This window comes from Drosophila sechellia, chromosome 2R (assembly GCF_004382195.2).
Source record: "Drosophila sechellia strain sech25 chromosome 2R, ASM438219v1, whole genome shotgun sequence".
Lineage (NCBI taxonomy): Eukaryota > Metazoa > Arthropoda > Insecta > Diptera > Drosophilidae > Drosophila > Drosophila sechellia.
In genome coordinates this window covers 13,136,589-13,157,788 of record NC_045950.1, presented here as the reverse complement: position 1 = coordinate 13,157,788, position 21,200 = coordinate 13,136,589, and the positions used below count along the sequence as shown (strand labels likewise).

General features: G+C 46.5%; 7 protein-coding genes across 8 annotated transcripts; 2 read left to right on the top strand and 5 right to left on the bottom strand.

Moving 5' to 3' along the window:
* Positions 1–42: 42 nt before the first annotated feature.
* LOC6609546 (putative helicase mov-10-B.2) lies at positions 43–3,016 on the bottom strand. The gene is made up of 4 exons (XM_002034193.2): positions 2,858–3,016; positions 2,658–2,800; positions 1,759–2,603; positions 43–1,530 (listed from the first exon to the last, which is right to left on the bottom strand). The coding sequence occupies exons 1-4, from the start codon at positions 2,882–2,884 to the stop codon at positions 65–67; spliced, it is 2,481 nt and encodes an 826-aa protein (XP_002034229.1). The 5' UTR covers positions 2,885–3,016; the 3' UTR covers positions 43–64.
* Positions 3,017–3,123: 107 nt separating this feature from the next.
* Positions 3,124–5,919, top strand: LOC6609545 (general transcription factor 3C polypeptide 3). The gene is made up of 2 exons (XM_002034192.2): positions 3,124–4,923; positions 4,980–5,919. The coding sequence occupies exons 1-2, from the start codon at positions 3,175–3,177 to the stop codon at positions 5,835–5,837; spliced, it is 2,607 nt and encodes an 868-aa protein (XP_002034228.1). The 5' UTR covers positions 3,124–3,174; the 3' UTR covers positions 5,838–5,919.
* Positions 5,920–6,487: 568 nt separating this feature from the next.
* On the bottom strand, positions 6,488–11,793 carry LOC6609543 (spondin-1). The gene is made up of 5 exons (XM_002034190.2): positions 11,520–11,793; positions 8,475–8,869; positions 7,953–8,414; positions 7,667–7,892; positions 6,488–7,613 (listed from the first exon to the last, which is right to left on the bottom strand). Exons 1-5 carry the CDS (start codon positions 11,704–11,706, stop codon positions 6,592–6,594), a joined length of 2,292 nt encoding a protein of 763 aa, XP_002034226.1. The 5' UTR covers positions 11,707–11,793; the 3' UTR covers positions 6,488–6,591.
* LOC6609544 (protein teflon) lies at positions 8,961–11,320 on the top strand. The gene is made up of 3 exons (XM_002034191.2): positions 8,961–9,426; positions 9,488–10,569; positions 10,628–11,320. The coding sequence occupies exons 1-3, from the start codon at positions 9,057–9,059 to the stop codon at positions 11,144–11,146; spliced, it is 1,971 nt and encodes a 656-aa protein (XP_002034227.1). The 5' UTR covers positions 8,961–9,056; the 3' UTR covers positions 11,147–11,320.
* Positions 11,794–11,943: 150 nt separating the features above from the next.
* On the bottom strand, positions 11,944–16,929 carry LOC6609542 (uncharacterized protein KIAA0930 homolog). 2 transcript variants are annotated; one of them, XM_002034189.2, is made up of 7 exons: positions 16,366–16,929; positions 15,591–15,757; positions 15,115–15,537; positions 14,606–15,053; positions 12,640–13,962; positions 12,369–12,518; positions 11,944–12,313 (listed from the first exon to the last, which is right to left on the bottom strand). In XM_002034189.2, exons 1-7 carry the CDS (start codon positions 16,481–16,483, stop codon positions 12,273–12,275), a joined length of 2,670 nt encoding a protein of 889 aa, XP_002034225.1. In that variant the 5' UTR covers positions 16,484–16,929; the 3' UTR covers positions 11,944–12,272. The 2 variants fall into 2 exon arrangements, with proteins under 2 accessions (XP_002034225.1, XP_032571491.1); XM_032715600.1 differs by lacking the exon at positions 12,640–13,962 and having other exon boundaries at positions 16,366–16,926.
* A 283-nt stretch (positions 16,930–17,212) lies between these two features.
* LOC6609541 (SET domain-containing protein SmydA-8) lies at positions 17,213–19,093 on the bottom strand. The gene is made up of 4 exons (XM_002034188.2): positions 18,993–19,093; positions 18,809–18,937; positions 17,622–18,750; positions 17,213–17,567 (listed from the first exon to the last, which is right to left on the bottom strand). Exons 1-4 carry the CDS (start codon positions 19,091–19,093, stop codon positions 17,394–17,396), a joined length of 1,533 nt encoding a protein of 510 aa, XP_002034224.2. The 3' UTR covers positions 17,213–17,393.
* Positions 19,094–19,125: 32 nt separating this feature from the next.
* LOC6609540 (SET domain-containing protein SmydA-8) lies at positions 19,126–21,141 on the bottom strand. The gene is made up of 4 exons (XM_002034187.2): positions 21,003–21,141; positions 20,870–20,938; positions 19,555–20,818; positions 19,126–19,497 (listed from the first exon to the last, which is right to left on the bottom strand). Exons 2-4 carry the CDS (start codon positions 20,920–20,922, stop codon positions 19,348–19,350), a joined length of 1,467 nt encoding a protein of 488 aa, XP_002034223.1. The 5' UTR covers positions 20,923–20,938; positions 21,003–21,141; the 3' UTR covers positions 19,126–19,347.
* Between the last annotated feature and the right edge of the window lie 59 nt (positions 21,142–21,200).

The window sequence follows — 21,200 nt, the reverse complement described above, 5'->3', positions numbered from 1 at the left end:
TCTACAGCTTATACATAAGTCTTACAATTACTGCAGTTTCAGTTATAAAACGCAGGCGCAGATTTTAAGATCCGTTGATCGTTTCAATGTTATATATCGACAATTTTGACATTAATATTTTAAGCTCATTGGTCAGGTGCGCTTTGATTTTCTGAAAGTCCACATTAGTGTGCTGTGGCATCCTGGCATACGAAGGAATAAGCTCCTCGTCTTCGTCCTCCGGCTCACTGCTCGATCTCTCGTTCGATTCATCTGCGTTAATGTGAATCAGTCTCTGCTTAGAGCCCCTCTTCTTGAAGAGATACGTGCCATGTTTTTTGCACTCTTTGATTACAAACTTGAAGTCCCGATGATGACGAAGGGTGACCGGATTGCCAACCAAGATCAGAAGTGCTTTAGCTCTGGACAGAAGAACGTTTACACGACGAGGACTGCGAATAAATCCCATGTTTGTAAAGGATTTAACCAAACAAGCAATGATTATGGTCTTTTCGCGACCCTGATATGTTTCCACGCTGCCCACCTCTACATTTGGGTGTCCCTGTCTTTGGAGTAGCTTGGTAACTAGTTTACCCTGAGCCGTATACGGCGCAATAATTCCGATGTCCTCTTGTCCGACCACGCGATCGTTTATCAGGCGTTTTACATACCAACATATAACTTCAGCCTCCAAATTATTGTAAGAGCTGGTGGAGTTCTGCTTCCGGTTGGTTACTCCATGAGTGGCCTGAAATATTATCGGGAACTGTGGATTCGGTAGAACGCTACAGTTGGCTGCTAGATTCACATCAATAGCAGGAGCCTGAGCTTTTAGCTCTCCGTTATAGTAGAGCCTATTAAACAGGCGTACAATCTGCGGATGGGATCGATAGTTACGACATAGACGCGTCTGCAGGGTGCGATCATAGTTTCCATTCTCATCAAATTTGTAGCAATCGGATTGGAGGAGCCTCTCCATTAGAGACCGGCTTAATCCCAAAGAAGCGGCCCGATTACTTTTTATCACGGCGCCGAGCTGCTTATGATCCCCTGACAAAATCACATGGCAATCTGCTGTCTGCTTAATACCCATAATACCGATTAAAGCCTCGGGTTCAGTGGAAGCGCCCGCCTCGTCGATGAAAATGTGGGTGAAGTAGTTGTACCTGCCAAGGTTATCAGTGACGAAGTGTCCCACTGTGCAGAGTGTGGCCACGGTTATGCCGTACTTTACAATACGTAAAGCTCCCATATACTCATAGATGCCCTTCGAGCAATTGGAATTTTTCAGCAGCAGTGACGGCACGGACGCAAGGCCCTTCTCATAAATGGAGCGCGAGTACACGCGGATCAACTGGTGATCGGGTTCGGGCAGCTTCTGTCGGGCAAAGTGCTTCTGGAGACGGATGTTGCTTTCAATATACTCGCAAAGCTTCAGGGCGATTGTGTCACATGCTGAGTTCGAACCGGCGGTTACGAGGATACGACTATGTGGTTGTCGAAGGCGCAGCTGTAGAATGGCCTCCACAATGGCAGTGGTCTTACCAGTGCCTGTAAATAGTAGTAGTTATATATGTAGCCACAAAACAAAATTGTAAAAAAAGGCATTTAAAGTGGAATGTAAAAAACTGGAAAATATTTCACTTTGGGAAAGATCATCTCCACCTTAGCACAAATTTACTTTGCCCTTGTAAGCGAAAGTATACTTTTCTCCAAAGATTATATTTTAATCGTTTTTCGATATCCGTTTATGATCAAATCCTAAATCATCATTAATACCTGGTGGTCCGAACAGAATGTATGGTCCCTGGGTACTTGGTCCCGCAACAATGCGTTGTACGGCCTCTAACTGCTCAGCGTTAGAATAGATGGTCGAATTAAGAAGAGAGAACGAGGTTGGAGTAGCCGGCTCTTGTGGCCTTCCTTGCATCCAACTAGGCATATTGCCGTCGCGACATACCTTAATCTGAGAATTGTCCACAAGCTGGGTCAGCCAGCTGGGAAACGGAAATAGGTAGCGGCGCACCAAGGGGCTCTCCTGGAGCAGATCGAGTGCGCGATACATGTATCGCATTGTAAGGCGTCTGGAGCGGATTATGGCGTAGAAGCGCTGTCCTGACAAGACCGCTTTGTGTTTTCGGCTGAATCGCAAGTGAACAGAGGTGCAGCTGACCTGCTCCACACTAGCCACATGCCGGAACATTGGATCGTCCGGCTCCAAATCTTCATGAGGATGCGGAAGCAAGGCTAGCACCAATTGTTTAGGTAGTGGAGATGCCAACAGGCTTGCCTTGGGCACCAGCACCACTTCGTCCACATTGGGAGCAACAAAGTCCTCTGCATTCACGGGCGTGCTCTTGAGTGTAATTTCATATTTCTGCTTGGAGACCCGCTGCACAGGCACATCAATTTGGATCAGTTGGGCGTACAGCTCCATAGTGGACAGATCCTCTATGGTTAACAGCGTTTGCATCACGGAGCACACATTGTAAAACTCCAAGCGTTTGGTCTGCATGAATTCGGCGAACACACTATTATTTGCGCACAAATTCTTGTTTGTGTTTGCCTGTAGCATTTCGTTACTCGGCGGATAATATGGCAAAGTCCGCATCAGGGATAAAAGTCTGGAGGGGATTTACATTGGTTTGGTGATCTATATATGCGAACTAAATACTCACTGCTGTTGTTTTTTCTTTGGGTTGCATTGTTTGACTTTCTCGTCTTCGTTCGCTATTTCATTTGTGCATAAAACAAACGAAGTTTTATTCTTTTTTCGGCAATTATATCTTTCGCAAGCTATTTTCGATAGCTGCTGATCTAACTGAAATCTCCAGTAGTATAGTCTTCAATTTACTAGCTGTTCACTTTAAATACTCACTAATTTCAAATCCTCTATTTCGTGCATTTTTTGGTTCCTTAAGGTAAGTCACACAGCTTTAACCACCACATAAATGGAAATGAAATCGAAGAAAACGGCGCGGCTTTGCGGAGAATAACAAATTCGCAGACACTTCCAGTGCCGTTAGTTTTCTATAGGCGACAAATCTGATTAAAGCTCGCGCGCTTTCATATTGATCGTCATTTATCGATATATGCGTGCGATAGTCACTGTGCTGGGCAGCATTGTTCAAGCGAAAAACTGGATGTGTACCATCGCTAATCCCGAGATTTGTTTACAAATTAGAATCGGCGGAAATGGCCGATTCTGATTCAAACGAGGTCCTAATTGAGGAAATAGACAGCAACGATGTGCCGGAAAACGAGTTGGAGCAGTTCCAGGAGACGGAGCCGCTGCGCGTGGTAGACATCATCGACTGCGATGCAGACGGCGAACGACGCTGCATCGCTGATGACGAGGAGGAGGGTGCACTGATTAAGCGCTACGTGCAGGGTGTTCAGTGCCTAGAGTTCCCGGACTTCTGCACCAAGCTGGAGGCCAGCGACGAGGATGAGGAGGGCAATGATGAGGAGCCCGGTGAGGCGGCCAGCAGCGTCGAGAAGCCGAACACTTCGGCGCAAGCGAAAACGCCACAGGAACAGTCGACGGGAAGTGGTCGTTCTGGAGGAGGAGGCTTTCGGAAAAGCCAACTTAGCACCGCCCTGCAAGGACTGATGGGAGAGGCCAATCTAAGCTTTGTGTACGGCCGCTTTGAAACAGCCGAGCGCATCTGCATGGAGATCATCCGACAGAATCCACTGGCCAGTGAACCGTTCTACACGCTGGCCGAAATCTATGAGAACCGTGATGAGGTCAAGTTCCTGAACTTCTCCACATTGGCGGCCCACTTGAATCCCCAGGACCGAGACATGTGGATACGTGTCTCCGATCTGCTGGTGCAGCAGGGCAACTTGGCCCGTGCGCGTCTCATCTACACGAAGGCCATCAAAATGCTGCCCAAAGTGTACCAGCTTCGGCTGCGTAAGGCGCAGCTGTTGCAAAAAATGGGCGAAACCAATGCCTCCATGTTTACGTACTTGAAAATGCTGCCCCTGATGCCGCCGGATGAGTGGAAAATGTGCCTGAATACGGCCAAAAACGTAGCCCGGTACTTTCATGTGCTGGAGAAGCACTCGCTTGCCCTGGAGGCCATGGAAGGGGCGTACAGTGTGTGTGGTGCGCGGTTCACCCTGGAGGATATAAACATCTATTTGGAACTGCTGATCCTGAATAAACAGTATGCCAAGGTTCTTCGGTGCCTACGAGAGCGCACCAATTTTGAGCTCGAGAACGACCAAGAGGAGAGTCTGGAGCTTATATACTTCTGCGAGATCCCAGATGACTATGTCCCCGAACTGCGGGCCAAGCTCTGCGTCAGTCTCATCCACATGCGGGCCCACCATTTACTGGGCTATCTTATCCAGAATGTCCAAGAGCACATCACGCTGACGGCGGATCGAGTCGAGCTATACATGGACATTACCGAGGCTCTGATGCAGGAGCACAAGTATGCTGAAGCCATTGCGCTGATGAGTCCCATAACCGATGGCGACACCGTAGAGTGTCCGGCATTCGTGTGGCTGCGGCAGGCCGAGTGTCTTCGCCAGCTAAACCGAACCAACGAGGCCATTCAGAGCTACGAGAAGGTAGTGCAACTGGCGCCCTTCTGCTACGACGCGCGGTTCACCCTCTCCGCTCTGCTAAAACAGCAAGGCCGGCACGAGGAGGCTGTCCAGGCATTGGAGCAACCGGGAGAGGCTGAGGGCCAGCCTCTTATTGCCCGCCTGCTGTATGAGAGATGTGTGATGCTACAGCAGATCGGGCGCATTGAGGAGTTCTTGGATGTGGGATATGCCCTGCTCAGTCGGCACTCCATCAAGCTGTACAACCGCGAGGAGATGATGGCGGCCGCAAATGGAGGCAGTGCTTACAATTCGGAGAGCCTCAAGACTATCATCCAAATGAGGAGCAAGGCGGTTGACAACTCTGCGGAGCAGGATCTTCAGGTGAGAAATGCGAACAACAATAAATATTTGTCAAATGTAAACCAATTTCCTTGAAGGATCCTGCAAAAAATGCCGCCAGCGAGACCTCCGATCTGACCGTTAAGGATGAATTTGAGCTCTTTCGGGAGCTTGTGCGTACGGCTTTCAAGCATGGCATGCACAGCGCCGCTGAAAAGATCTGCTTTGCCATGGTCACCACAAAAAGATTCACCTACTACCATCACGAGATCGAGAGAATTATGGTACTAACCTGCTACTACAACGACGACTGTGCCATAGCCTTCTCGTATCTGCGTGAGCTGATCGCCAAACAGCCCAGCCAGACAACGCTGTGGAACATGCTTTCGCTCATGATTCAAAAGGGTGACGAAGTGCGTTATTATCGCTATATGCGCCGCCTGATGCAACGACATCCGGTCGATACCAAGCCGATGCGAATATTCCAGGGCCACTATCACCTCAACTGTGCATCTTTTAAGTATGCTCTAAACATCTACATGCCCATTCTGCGCGAGAACCCGGATCCCCTGGTGGCCCTCTGCATAGCTGTTGCCTTTAACCAGCTGTCTCTGCAGAAGAAGGTGCTCCGCAAGTCAGCTTCTGTGGCCCAAGCCGTGGCCTTTGGCCAGCGCTACAAGGAGTTACGATCTGCCGGCCATGAGCTAGCAGATTGCGCCGCCCAGCAGGAGATATTTTACAACATCGGACGTATCTATCACCAGGCCAACATCCTTCACCTGGCCGTGGAGTACTATGAAAAGGCACTGGCCGTGCCCGTGCATCAACTAATCGCGGAGCATGAATCTACGCTTGGCCTGCAGCATGAAGTGGCCTTCAACCTGCACCTCATCTACCGAGCCAATGGAAACAAGTGGAAGGCACGCCAATATCTGATGCGATACTGTGTGGTGTAATCAGCGGCGTTCATGAATTGTTTGTTACTCGACTATTAGTTTTAATTATTGTAAATATATTTGTATTCATTGGCACGTTAAACAAAAATTTCATTTCGCTTTCGTAAGCTAAACTTTTTTTAACACACATAAAACACAAATGGATCTAATTGAAATGTTACACTCTTTGGACTTTCCTTATCTTTATGTCAGATTAGATCCCATTTTCATGAATTCAGGAAACACAATCGATTTAAAAACAGGACACGATGTACGCGACTGAAGTGACTGTTTAGTAATGAAATCAAGCGTTGGTCATGTGCCATATTTATAACGTTAACAATATAATGAAGGGGAATTCCATTATATTACTATATTTCAATTACAGCCGATGTTCATTCCGGTTTCAAGCTTGTAAAAGTTGTCATAACTAATAGATTAAAAATGATAACAGTACATTAACACTTATCTAATGGCTAGAATGGAGCTTACTCATCCCAAAGTGTTTGTTGATCTTTGGGAAGCGGACTAGAAAGCTTTATGTGATCAAGGGTAAATCCATTTAAAATTTCCTTATCAATTTCAATTCAAGTAAGCACAATATGTTGTAATTTCTTACATATGAATAATTCAAAATATATTCTCAATATATTCTCAAAAAAAAAACATGATTACAGTTTAAGAACTTTATTAAGAAAGTGCGTTTTTAATGACTCCAGAGGAGTCAGATTTACAAATTGTGATGAGCAACAAGTGTAGCTACAAGTGTAGCGCCTTAGCAAGCCGGCATGGCGCAAGAACGTGACTTGACCAGGCGCTTGGAGCACTGCTGACCACCATTCTGGGGCTCGGTGACAACGTAGCGCCGGCTCTCGGAGACTCCGACTCCGCAGCTAACGCTGCAGGGCGACCACTCGGACCAATCTGACAGGACGCAGGCCCTGGGCTGATCCGCTCTTGAGGAATATGGCGACCGAAGCACATTGCACGTATTTAGGCAGTCGTTCTCCGTGAGGAAGTTGTTTCGGTTGCCACGGCATCCTCCGTAGGCAAAGGAGGAGCAACGCTGGTTCTGCGGATCGTAGGCATACCGCATGTAGGTGCCACGACAGGGACCCGAGTCCGGTGCCTGTACGCAGATGTCCTTGGCCTGCTCCGCGTTTATGTGGCAGTCGATGGGATTGACGCACTCCTTCTGCTGGTGCAGCTCCATGCGTTGCGTACAGTTCTTCTTATCGGGTCCGTTCTCCAGCAGAAGCAGCCGAGTCCGAATGGTAACTCCCCGGCCGCAGGTCGAGGTGCACGGACTCCAGTCGCTCCACTGGGTGGTGGGACATTGCGGATCAGGAAGCTCCACCTGCTCGTATGTACAGTCCGGCCGCATGCATTTGTTCTTTTCCACTATGGTGATATGGGGGCATCGCTTGCGTCCCAAATGATTGACAAAGGTGCGCGTGCGCATGGTGATGCCTATGCCACAGCTGGCCGAACACTCGGACCACACGCTCCAGGGAGAAGTTTTGCAGACACCGGCGCCCTCGCCATTGCTGCCCACCAGGGACTGCGAGTTGGCTAGGTTCTCACCCTCATCATCGTCACGATCTTTGGATTGGGCTGAGACATCGGCACATTCGGGTATGGCAGCAACGCACATTTCCTTGGCCACCAGTTGGCGAGCGCATTTGTTATGATCCGCCGCCGCGGGATACAGATATTGCCTGCTGCGCATGCGGATTCCCTTGCCGCAGCTTACGGAGCACGGACTCCACGCGGAGTAGTCTCTCACTCGGCATTCGGCTGCAAAACGATTGATTTGATAGGCATGTTGGTTTCAAGTTGGCCCAACCCACCTCTGGTGTCCTGCTCCTCAGCATCGTCGGACACCTCCAGCTGAAGAGCCTGCAGGAACTCATCATCGCAGTTCCGGGAGACAATCTTCTCACGTCTTAGGTATAGCTTTGCAAGTGGTGTCATCTCACGGCTCTTGGGGTTATAAAAGGGAGCCCTAGGATCCTCTGGATACATTGTGGTGATGCGATACATCCTTTCCGGAGGTTGCGTCTCCGAGTTGGGCGACTACCAAGGAAGATCCATTTAATATTTAGGTTTCCAGGAAATATCAGTTGAGTATATTACCATGTAAGAGATGCCGCTATCCGTGCCCGCATCCCATGGAAACAAATCAAAGTCCATTGACTCCTTCCAGCTGCAATCCTCAGTGCAGAGATCCAGACCACTAATGCCCACCACCCAATCGGGGGAAGGACCAAACATGGACACTAGCGATACCTTAGGGTGCTTGCGATCCACCCGAAACTTGGATGAAGTGTTCTGGTTGACATTCGGGTACCACAACCCAGCGGCCTTAATCAGGGTGCGCAACTTGGGCCCGTTCGCTCGCAGCTCCGTTTCTAGAGCAGCCGGAGAACCCCACTCCGCCAGAGAGCGGAATCCGGCGGTGGCTATGTGGTTCTCGCCCCAGAAGGAGAAGTTGGACTCGTGCGAGGCACCAATCACGTCAGAGAAGTGGGTTAACCAGATGGCAAACGGATAATCCTTGGGATGGGTTTCGTTTGACCAGATACCCTCGAAAACGAACTGAAATGGGAATGACATTTAGGTGGAGCTCGGAAAAGTACGTGGTCTACCTTGACTTACGCTGTATTTGGCTTCATCGCAGGCGCAGCATTCCTTTTGAGCAGCAGCTGCATCCGGCTTTCGTTCGCAGATCACGGTGGATAGGTTGCCATCGTCGGCGAACCAGGCTCGCGGACCCTCGTAGACCATTGCTGACAAAGAGACACAGCCAAAACCCGACTCCGGAGCCACCCACATTACCTGGACTTCTGTTTTGGGTAGGTCGTCCGCCTCGGAAACAGTGTTCACGCATCTGTCATTGAATTGGGTCAGGGAGTCACTAAACAGCTGGAAGCGGCCCACTCGCCGGGGACTCGCTGCCTCGGGACGACGGGCGCCAGTGTGTGCCTCCGCAGCAATGGTAAAGTGGGTGAAATGCTGAACTTTCAAGTGAGTCCGGGATCCAAGTAGAAGTACTACGAAATATTTCAAATTCAAAATTCGATAGAAAAACTACGTATCGATTGAAAGGAATCGATGCCAACACTGTTATCGACACATTTAAGTACCTATAGTTGTCTCGCTCTTTCAGCCCTCTTTTTAAGACGACGCGCGATTGTAATTTGTTAATATTATTTAGTCTTTAGTCCTGTGATTTTAATAATGTCTAAGTTTCTGGACATGCTATCGGGGAGTCAGTGCGTCAGCCTGGAAAAATGTGGCGATGTGGTGGTCTCGACCAACGACTGCATGATTGCACTTTATTGCCATTTCTGCCGGGACCTCTTCACACAACTGCCAGAGTTCTTGAGACACCTCCAAAGCAACCATTCGGATGTGCTGCACTTCACCAAGGAGCACAACGTGTACAGCGTGGAGGAGCTGTTGTCCGGTGAGCAGGATAAAGCCCACGAGGACGCTCAGTCGGCGGGGCATAACAGCAGCAGCGGTGACTCTAGGTCACTGATGAATTCAGAGGATTCTAGGGCCATCGACGGCTCAGAGGAAAACTCAGACAATAGCCCAGTAAAACGTAAGAATGTGATGGCATATCGTTATAAAGTATAATTATCTATCTGCTACATATCCCACAGCTGAACAAATAGGGAAACAGAATGAAATAAACCTGCTAGCGGAAGTGACAAACATTTTATTGCAAACCAACGACAAGGAACGCATTAATGATGAATTAAAACCCGAAAGTGGCGTATTCAAGGGAGCCCGCAAAAAGGCTAATAACGAGAGCAGTTCTTTGAAGATATGCGATCTGAAGAGTCACACTATTGCAAGGACTTCGCGAAAGCGAATGAGCTTGGTAAAGAACCACATCCTGCGAGTTCTTGATCGCGATTTGTCCGCAAAGCTTGAAATGAAACCTTTAGAACCCAACTCCAAACTTCCTATAACTGAGCCTATCCAAGAAGACAACATACCTGGAACATGTTTTCAAACTCCCCCAAAGCCCATACCGAGCTTATCTCAATTAAGTGTACGAAAGTCTTCTTTAACAGAGGCAAACCATATATGTACCAAATATGCCACGAACAAAACGGCGCCTACCGTGCCTAAGCTACTGAACAATGTACCAAAGTCCATATTAACTAGTCAACAAGCTCAGGTTAATTCCGATTCAAGTGAGATAAATGAAACTTATCATATCTCTGAAGCAGGTAGTCAAGTGACAAAAACAACGAAATCATTTCCTGTAAAAATAAACCAAATAGAAATTTTACAACCACTTAAGTTACCTAAAACTTTAATAACACCAATCAATGAAGAGGGTGTCAGTGACCAAATGGAGAATAGCACAAAGAATATAAACAATGCCCAAAGAAAAAAAGAAAACCCAAAAAAGTTTTTTAAAAAGCCTAGCGAATTAGGAATAAAAACTCAAGGCAGTCCCAACAAATTTTTAAATATAATAAAGTCCAAGGCGAACCCCATTATTGTAAATCGGGTGCAGACCACCAGTGCCAAAGCTAGTACAAACAAAATCCAAATACGATTTAATGACAAAACTAAAGGTTTTGCTTCTGAGTTTAACAGCACAAAGATCCGCAAGCTAAAGATGGAAAATTGCGTCGACCTAAAAACGGAGGATCCCTGCGACAATACAAATATGCGTTTAAACAAAATGGCAACAATAGGCAGTTGCGAAATATTAAAAGCCGTTGGAGTAAGAACTTTATACGAATCATTGCACATTTCACATCTCATATCTTAATCCATTTTAGTTGCCGGCAATCACAGATAACGCGATCGAGGCAATAATGTTATTGCCAGACGAGTTAGAAACGATGCGAAAAAAGGCAGATCAATTTACCAAAATCTACAGGAAGTACGATTCTATTTGGAATTATAGAAAAATTTTTCCGCCAGCGAAACCGGACTTTATTTCTCAAAAGATATTTGCTTTAACCAGAGAAGTTAACAAGACAATGTTATGCAACCTGGCTAACAGCGATATAAAAGGCATTATTAATCAGATTTCAGTTTGGCACTACAATATATATACCCAATATATTGACTTGGATACTATTTCGGAAATTGCCCGATATACATTAAAGGTATTCTCGTTTTTACCTGTTAGTTTTGCCTACTTTTGCAAATGTTGCGACGATATTTTCATCTTAAAGAAAGAGTACTTAAAGCATTTGATTTCTCACCAAGTTCGGTTTCAGTGCACAAAATGCATTAAAGTATTCAAGTACAAGGGATACTATGAGAAGCATTTGCGAAACGCTCATCCTTAAGCCACAATGTGTCATTTAGTCATGGTTACAAATATTTTCTTCTAACCCTACAAAAAAGTTATGTATTTGTTTAATAAAAAGAATTCCGAAAAGCTAATGCAAACCAAATTGTCAACAAATGTATTTTGATTTTAATAAATTTTTCTAATAAATCAACACGTTTTGTAAACTAAATGCGTTAAAGTTTCTTCATCACTACAAAAAGATTAGTTACGAGTTAATACATAAAGCGTTATCAAAATAGCAACTGGACTAACAAGATGGACACCATCACTGTCTGCTCTAGATTCTCTTATCGTCTCGATGGCTTTTGTTTTTAATTCTCGAGTGACCCCGATGATTACTCAACCAGCTAGCTACCTTTCGGACTTACAATTATATGTCTTGCCGGGCACATAGCCGTTGGTTCCATCGGCCACAATTAATTTGTATCCATTGTCGCCGCGTGTGCGTCGACCGTGGTTCAAGTGGGTGGGCGCCCGGGGACATGCGGTGACCATACTAATTGTCAGCCAGATCACAACGATGAGGCGGATGAGCAGCGGCAGCGATTGCCCCATCTCCAGTGCTTTATTTCCCGCGTTATCACTTTACTCGATTACCAAGCTCAACTGCAGCAACGACCGTTTCCAGCGAGGCTCAAAAACAGACTAATCAAGCCGGAGAGGCGATAGAGCTATCTTCAAGTCAAGCGGGCGACCCGATGCCGGATGCTTCGGGAACTCTGATTACCAGCATTACTCGTGATACGGTCTTGACTTTCATCCATGGGCTCCTCCAATAATTTCTCTTTCCTCTCTTGTCTTTTCCATTCGGTATATATTTTGTGGTATAAATGTTGCCGTACAATTTACAAATAATATTACAATTATATATTTCCATATCATCGGTAACAGAGCTCACTATAGTAGTTTGTAGTTTATAAATTTGTAGGTTTGCTTTCCGCTCACGAAATAGTGTGAATCGTGAGGATGCGCCTTAGGAAACTCAACATTGGTCGAGAACATAGCAAATTTACTGATAAATCAAACTGGGACTGATCACACAGTTGGCATTCGATCGATAAATAGGGAATACATGTGAGAACTATAAAGCATATAAATCACAATTGCAGATTAAGTTAATACTAAAAGGTCAGAATAGGCGTTTCCCGGTGATCCAAGAGATCTGAAAAAGTATTTTACATCAGAATGGCGAATCTTTTTTTAAGGGGGTAGCTCACCTTTTGCAATGCTCCACCAGGGCAGTGTCACATATGTGAGGAATGCATTGAGCGGCGTTGACTGCTGTCTTCTATTCTCCTTCCAGAAATGAAAAGATTGCGTGAAGCCTCGACTGGTCCACAGGGGATTATAAGCGCCATCGTCGAGCTCTAAAAGTAGATAAGGCGCACACAGAATCAGTTTATGTTAGTCGGAATTATTGAAATCTAAGTACACGAAAATCGAAGTACAAAAAATCAAATATAGTTGAAGTAAAGCCTAGAAAATAACCTTTTATTGCCTTTTTTGGCACATCGCACCAATAGTAGATGTTAGTGCCATCGGGTGTTCTGCGCTTGGGAACCAAATGCAGCATCTTGCTGACATGAGCCTGCTTGGCTGTTCTCGGAAGAGTAGCACTGGTGGCCTCCCCGTTGCCATTGGCCACATCCAGCATGGGTGTAAGTTCCGTGGGCGATATCACGTTTGTAATATCGCTCTGCTCGTTCTCATTGTTCTCGTCCGGCTGCAGCGGATGACTTTCCGGCTCCACAGGCAAACGGACAGACTTTTCGAATCGTTTTGGCGGAGTCTTGGGAGAATCCACGACCGGCAGCTCTTCTCGTCCACGCACACTAATCATCAGCTTGCTGTCGCTCTCGCTTAGGATGACCATCTTGGCGGCTCCAACTGGTTCCGATTCACTACCATTCAGGGAGGTAGCATCATCGGCGATCTCGTACTCCTCCGATTTGGAAGTGTCAGGCTTTGGATTGTTATTATTAACAGCTTTTTTCTTATCTGCATCTATTGCCTTGAACTTGTCCTTTTCCTTTTCCTTGTTGCCGTCTTTGTCCTTGTCCTTCTCTTTGCCTGCTTTTAGACGCTTGGGCGACATCTTGGCAAGAAAGTTGGTCGCAGAGCCGTTGACCTTCTGATTTGAAGACTTCTTGTCGTTCTCTTTGTTTTTGTCCTTTTCTTTCTCCTTATCCTTCTCGAGATCCTTGGATTTGGCCGTGCGCAGTCTTGGAGGTATGATCCTCTTGGTGGCCACCGGGAGGCTGGTCCTGCGATCAGCAGCACTCAGGGAGGCACTCCTCGTAATGCTGCCACCCTGTTGCTTGCGTTTGATCTCTGATGGCAGTCGGAAACTGCTTCTTTTGCCCACGAGCAGCTCACTCTCCACACCCAGGATGCTGCTTTTGGGCTTGAGACGGGTGGGCCGCTTGTTGGGCATCTTGGCCAAACAGGCGGGCGACTCGTTGGACGGATCCTCGCAACTGGGGCAGTACACCTCGGACATTTCCGGGGTGTCCGTGTTCTTGGCTGACGCCCAGCGTTTCTTACACTTTTTGCCACCAAAGCAATTGCAGCCCGTAGTTGAGCTTTGTCCAGTAACGCTGATGTCGCCGGAAACTGTGACCTCCACGGCGGCACTCAATGGAGGCGGAGTAACAGCAGGAACAGCGGTTTCCGCTGTAGCAGATGAAGTACTCTCTCTAGGAGATTCTTGGGTCAACTTTTCTTGGTCACCCGTCACGAATTTTTGTGTCTCGCAGTTCGGATTTGGGTGCAGTTTTGCCGCAGAGGCCGAGAAAGCAGGACGTTGCTGATCTACAAGTAGATAGATCGGTTTTTGCGTTTTAAAAGCATATACATCGACACACATGTACAACCGATGATCGGCCCAAGCAACTTAATCGGTAATTGGCAACAGAAAGCAGTGGAAATAATAAACCAAAATAGGGAAACACAAATATAAGCTAGGGGATCGATCGATGAATGAATGGATGTCTAATGAATATACAGTCAAGCCACCAAACAATTTCTAAAGGAATTGGGAATAGGGACGGGACTAGGGAATGTGGTGAACGATTCCCGTTTAAACCGAAATCCAGTGTCAAACAATAAGCCAAACGAAATATAATTTTGGTTGTCCTTAGTGTATTATTTGTCCTGCTTTCTCGGCAATGTCTGGTGTTTTCTTTATATATATACTCTGGAGTCGTTTTTAGGGGCACACTTAAAGTATATATATAAATTCGATAGTTGGAAGTTTTAAAAGAAAATCAATGGAACGACAACACATTACGAGAAGTAAATCAGGAATATGAACGAAAAATGAAAGGAGCAAGCGGAAAAGCAGCTTTAACTACGGCAACAACTGTAAGCAGTAATACAATTCTAAATATCATGCAACTTAAGGATGCTCAAATGAATAGGAAACAAGGATAAAAAAGTACATGTTCAGACTGACCGTCGCGCAAATCTCCAGCCTCGATTTCGGACACCTCGCTAGCCAGCGAGTCCAGTCCCTCGTTCTCCGATCGCGCCTTGGCTCCCACACTGGGACTGTTGCCACTGCCCACCATATCCTGGTTATTCGAGTTCTTTGTGCGCCACCCGTAGCGTGAGAAGTTATTGAGATTGGCGCTCGGATCGCTTAGGCGTCGCTGATGTCGATAGGTGCAATAGTCGTCGTTCTCCTCCTCCCACTCGTCCCACATGTCAGTGGCGCAGAATCCCGGCTCGCTGGTGGGTGTCTCCACACCGGATCCTTTTGGCTTGGTCACCGCCATCTCGGCGTGTCCCTTTCCCTGAGGTCCCTTCATCCGGACAAACTCGCAGCGCGTTTGGACACCAGCTCCACTGCTGAACAGGCCAAAGGACATGCGCTGCGCCACCTTGGAACTCAGACTCGATTGCTAAGTTGCAAAATGTACAAGTTAGGATAGAAAAACACGGAGCATTTCAGATTGGTCATACCCTGGCATCGTACACCTTTTTTAAGGCATCATAGCGTATGGACCCCAAAAAGATCACTCCTTGCACTGCTCCATCTTTGTCGTTGGCCACCAGCTCGACGCACACCATCTCCCCGTCGCGCACCAAAATGTCGCTGAACACCTCGTCGAAATTATCGACCATGAAGCAAATGTGCGGATACGTAATCTCCTCGCCTTCGCCCTTGGTGTCCATCTTCCGACGACTGGGACTTGCGTAAACCCTCTGCGAATGTCTTCTCAGCACTTGCAACTCCTTTGGCGACGTCCTTGTACAAATGGCCAGTGTCAACGTGTAATCGAACTGATGAATGACCATGTTGAGATAAACCGTCTCCTCCCAGTCCACATCAGGATCACCGATGGGCAGTTTGCGCGAGTCCTTGCGGAATACCTCCACCTCAGTCTGTTTAAAGAATAGAAAATGTTCAATGTTTTATGGTAATTCCAGATGCTCACCTCAAATTTTGGCATGTGACGAGAGGAGCTCTTCACGTGCTTTTTGCGCACAAAGAAGAGCAAGTCGTCAGAGTCGATGCTGTGCACGGGCTCTGTCTGGAAGAGGAAATGGCGCACAAACAGGTCCGTCCAGTAGGTCGTGCCCTGTAGGACAACAAAACCGCCATCTAAAAGACATATAATATATTAAAGTGACAATGAATATTAACTTAATGAGCTTCAGCCTCAATGTTATGAAATCAAATGGGATTGGGAACGTATATGTACGTTCCTAAGTGTATTACATAATTTGTTATATAGATTTACTATGACCATAAGCGTTGCTAAGCTTCTAGGATATAAACAATATAAAAGTAGATCAGTGAGAAATAGAACGTATTAAATCCCAAACTTTAAATTTGAGAATTGTGATCAAATAGAAATTCGTTTTTTCTAGGAGCCTTATGCTTCAGCTCTATCTTTTTGATTTTGAGTACTTGTGGGAAATTGGGGGATGCTCATGTTGGCCGACAGGTGAACAGCTGTTTGCGGTTTTCCCATACTGCCATTTGGGCCGATAAAAGTAAAAGCCGCTTATATAAAGGAAAACAAAGAGGTTGGCCAAAAGTGGGGCGGAAAAGGCACGAACACAAACACACACAAGCGCAGCAGGGCACACACACAAGCATACACATCCTTAGGGGTTGCCCTGTGTGACAAATCGATAAAGTGCAAATGTAGACAAATTTTCCCTGCTATTTGGGGAGCTCCGGAGTCCGGATTAAGCTGTACCCACCATCCTTGAGCAACTGCCGCATCTCCTTGGTGCGCTGGAAGTTTATGTCCTCCAGGAGCTGCTGCAGAGGCGTCTGCGAACCCTTCAAAAGGGCGGCGGCGGCACTGGCGAGGGCCATCCTAAAGGGGGATTTCCACGGCTCCGCGCTTCCGGATGACGAATGTCGATGTAGAATGGTGAGTATTACTATTTCACAACGTCCAACACATTACGGCCTTTGCGGGGGTGGCGGCAACGTTGCGGGGACGCGGCTAGTGATGTATATATTGCAGCATTTGTTGTTGCTCCACGGTTGGGATTTTTTTGCAGTCGCAGAAGCAAGCGGCGCAGAGGAGCACCTTATCTCCACGGCACATGCAAATCGCAACTGAGCAGCAAACCCTCGTTTTTTTTCCCAATTGGGGGTTGTTTTATCCCTTATTCGCGGTGCATACCCCATCTGTATTATCAGTCATCAGCTGTTCCCATAATTTCACTGCCTCTTTGTGTTATTTATTTGGAAATGTCGAAAATTCCACGGTTAACTCTTTTGTCTAGCTGAGCTTTTATTGTTTAATGCAAAAAAAGATAAATAACAATAAATAAACTCAGTAGTGTTGCGAAAGCGGTAAATTAAACGATAACAGCAAACGTGTGCATCTTCGATTAAAGCTCTATATAAGTTATCGAATTTAAATTTAGTTATGGTTTAATTAAAAAGTAATGCAAACTAGTATTATTTTGTATTGTTCGTGAGCATTCCTAACAGTTTGGTTTGATTATCGAGATTTTAGAATCTTCTAAAGCTTATTTGTAAATTGTTTTAGTAAAAACGAAGAGTGAAATGAATTACTTGTTTTTGAATTAATTACTTTTACTAATGTTTTACTTGATTTAAAATGTAGCTGAAGTAATATTGTATCCTCTATCAAATTTAAATTTTTAATCAACAATTTGACTTCTATCCCCATTAATAAGTCATTAGTTAAACATGGCAAACAATGCTTGTTGAATTCAAATACCAGTTTTAAACTGCAAACTCGTAGATCTTATTGATTTACCACATCGTCATCGGATTCTCGCAGATTTTTTATATCATCCTGCAGATCCTTCAGCTCTCGGAGCATTGATCGCGTCAGCTGGCCCTCTGGAGTGGCCAGTGGCTCAAATAGAAGCATTCGCAGGGACTCCCGCAGCATGACCTCAACTCTTTCCAATTCGGCCTAGAAAGAATTTCATTAATTTGAGATTAAGGAATAAATCCAGGTGTTTCCCACCAGAAGGTCATTGGCACTGTTCTCCATTTCAGTATACATTTTTCTGGCCAATTCGGCCTGTGTGTTAGCCAGTTCATAGAGGGCGATAGCCTTCAATATGGAGATTCCAGGAGTTACGACCTTGAGTACCAACAATATCTCCTGGCACAATCGAATCTTCCGCTCGTATACTTTCTTATTTGGTCGGGTACCTATATTCTGAAGGATCTGTCGCAATATAGAGGCGATATTTTGCTTTAGATCCAGCATTAGGAAATGATTCCGATGAAGAAGGCGACTCAGCTTGGCCAAGAGGAGCTCCTGTCGATATATATCATCCCTTGCGTGAAATATTTCCTCCTTAGCCCGTTCCAGCATGTTCGATACGAACTCCTGTTTCAGTGTGTGCTCCGGATTAAGAAGGCACTGCCATATTCCGGTATCCGGCTGCCGTACTATGTACCCATCTGCGCACGAGCAGTGACTGCAAATGAAACTGCTCATGTGTGTTCCCAGCTCGGTGGGATCCTGGCATCGTGGACAGGAGCAGTCGAAGCACTTGCCTTCCTTGAGGATTTGGCGACGCTCCTCGGTGCCCAGGAGCACATTGGTGTAGCAATTGTAAAGGATCTCTCCGGCGGCTATAAACCGATTAGCGTAGACCTTTATACGTCGCTCGTCATCGATTGAAATGACCAGGTTGGGCATGCAGCTGTGGGCAAAGAGTCCTGCCCGGCTATACAGTCCTCTCATGGCGCCACCCACCTCCGGAGCCCTTATTTCGTAGGCATTTATGTCCAGGATGCCTAGGAGACCTTGTACTAGGTCCTCATCCGCCGCGCCTCGTAGTTGTGCTAGCACTCCACCAGAATTCAGAGGAGTAAATGCGTGCTCCTGGTAGTTTTTCCAGATGTCAGTCCCTCTTCTAGTCATAAGTTGGGATTCCATTTGGGACATTTCCTCGTACAAGGGTAGGGTTTCCTCGTGCTCTCTTAACAGCAGGCATTTCAAAACTGGCTGGATTTCGGTGTGCTCCTTTTTCTGGAGCAGTTCCACCTGGTCGTCGGAAAAATTCATTTCAGCAAGCCTTTTGCAATCGCGTTCGTCATGATACGAGCAATCCTCACACAAAGCCAACAGACGGCACTTTCTAAAGGGTTTACATAAGATTCGTAAATGGATAACACGTTTGTATGGGGTCCACCTACCTACAAAAACTCTCGGTTAGATTAAAGCACTTGGAGCAGCGTCTATCGCCCATTTGGGGCAAAACCACTATAGGATTCTCCAGCAGCAGGGTCTCGCCAGCTCGAAGATTACACAGGGCAACCACAAATCTTTTGGATAACCCATAAGGGTTAAATATAGAAAATGGGTTATAGATGCACCCACCTGCCCAGCATGTCATTATGCTTTATCTCGCACTTCCTTGCAAAATCGTCGGTTACTGCGGCCATTCTCTGTTTCCCGTTCCCTTTGGCTACCTTTGGCATACTGACAACACAACCAGCGCCATGCTGGCAACTTATTTTTAATTGAACGACAATTCTTTATTTATTTCTTGGTCAATGATTCCCCCACCCAGCCAAACGTTGAACCATGTCGTCGGTACACAATGTAAAAGTGGCAACAACTGAAGGGAGCGCATTGTGTTCGCTTCCCTTCGACTAATCAAATTTGTTTTAAATTTAAAATTGCCATAGCTGTGCTACAAGCGGATATAAGATATATACCTAAAGTGGGGATATTATCTGCCGTATTTCTTTAAATCGGACTCAATCCGCTCCAGCTCCATCGAAATCCGGTCCGCAAGATAGCTTTCTGCCGAGTTTTCCGGCTCAAAGCGAAGTAGGTCCATTGCTTCTGTGGCCACCAGACTAGCGGTCCTTAAATGAGCCTGTAAAATACATTTATTTAATAATTTCAATTTTAAAAGTGTTTTTACTTTACTTACCACATATTCCTTTTTGCTCAGATCACTTTCGGCAAATTGAAATTCTACCAGCTCCACCAAGGCTAGCAAGTACTCAAACAGACCAATGGCATACAGCTTGGAGATGCCTGGAACCACAGCCCGGCACACGGGCAGTAAGTCGGAGCAGAGTTCCACCCGGCGGGCGAGAAGTTTCTTGCACGGCTGGTCCATGGAGTTCATTAAGGCAGCCGCTCGCAAAATACTAGCAATGTTCTGCTTGATGTCCAGTAGCATAAAATGATTGGGATGGAGCAGTGGCCCGTACTGGGTGAGCAGAGCTTCGTAGACCTGCAGGTCACCCATGGCGTCTACTAAGGCAGATCCCACTTCGGCCTGTAGTTCGTGGACCTCGGCCGCTGTTAGCAGGGCTCTACAATCCGGGCAGCGCCAGTCTCCAAGTTTTCCGTTTGAATCAATCTCGCAAACTGAAAATCCGCCGCACTCCTTGCACTTCAGGCTGCTCATGTGGGTGCCCATCTCGGTGGGATCCAGACAACGTGAGCAGGTACACTCCAGTCTCCTACTTAGACGCAGTTGATGTTGTCTCTGACTGGTGCCCATCAGAGGATTGGTGTACGAGTTGTAGATAATGTCGCCAGGCTGCAGGGGAACTGCCGCATATAGCTTCATGTTGAACTGTTCATCCAAGGCCACCACCGTGTTCGGAACGCAGTGGTGCGGTAAAGTAGCACCCCAAACAAAAACTCCCTTCAAGGTATCACCATCCTTTGCGGTCACCTCGAAGGAATTACTGTCGATACGTATGCAATGGGCGTGAAGTGCATCCGAACTTAGTCCCTGAGTGGGTAGAACATCCGCTAGGCCACTCTCCATTAATGGACGCACCACTAGCTCCTCGTGCTCTTGCCACATTCCTTCTCCGTCGCGGTAATCACTCAGATTTATAGGAACATCGATGAGCATTTGGCAATCGGCTTTCGTACTAGGATTCTCCAGCAAAAGAAGGAGCTTTAAGAGTCCACATATTCCAAAGTTCTTCACAAGAATATCCTTGCAGAGGGCTTTTCCTGCTCCGCTGGTGAAAAACTCACACTCGAATTCATCATGCTGGTTGCAGTCCATGCAAAGGGGAAATACCTGACACCTTCGGCATATCACATACGATTCCTGAAGACACTGCGCGCACTTCAGCTGATGGCATTCCCAGTGCGGAGCTACCAGCAAAGGTCGCTCCTCCAATATGGTATCGCCCGGTTCGATCCCTATACTCGCCACCAGATGCCTACACAGAAATACAAGTTAACTATTGTCTTAGAAAGCTATTTGAACTTACCTGCCCAACTTCTCATCGTGAGCCTGCTGAATATTTTCGCCAAATTCTTGCATCGATTACGTCTATTGCCTGGCGAGAAAAGTAATTTAGTGATTCTGCCATTGGCGTCGTGGCTTGTCGTTCGTCTACTCACCTAAAACGCACTGAGCAATTATAAATATACTCTGCAGTGCTGCTGGCTGAGGAATATCCCTCATTTTCAGGAGCCCTGTCGTATTGCTAAGTACTTTTGCTAATTGCGTGCACAGCTCGAACGAAATGATTACTTATTTATAGAATCACTCGTTTAGAGGAGGTGAGGCCGCACTAACGTGTCTACTTTTCACTTTAT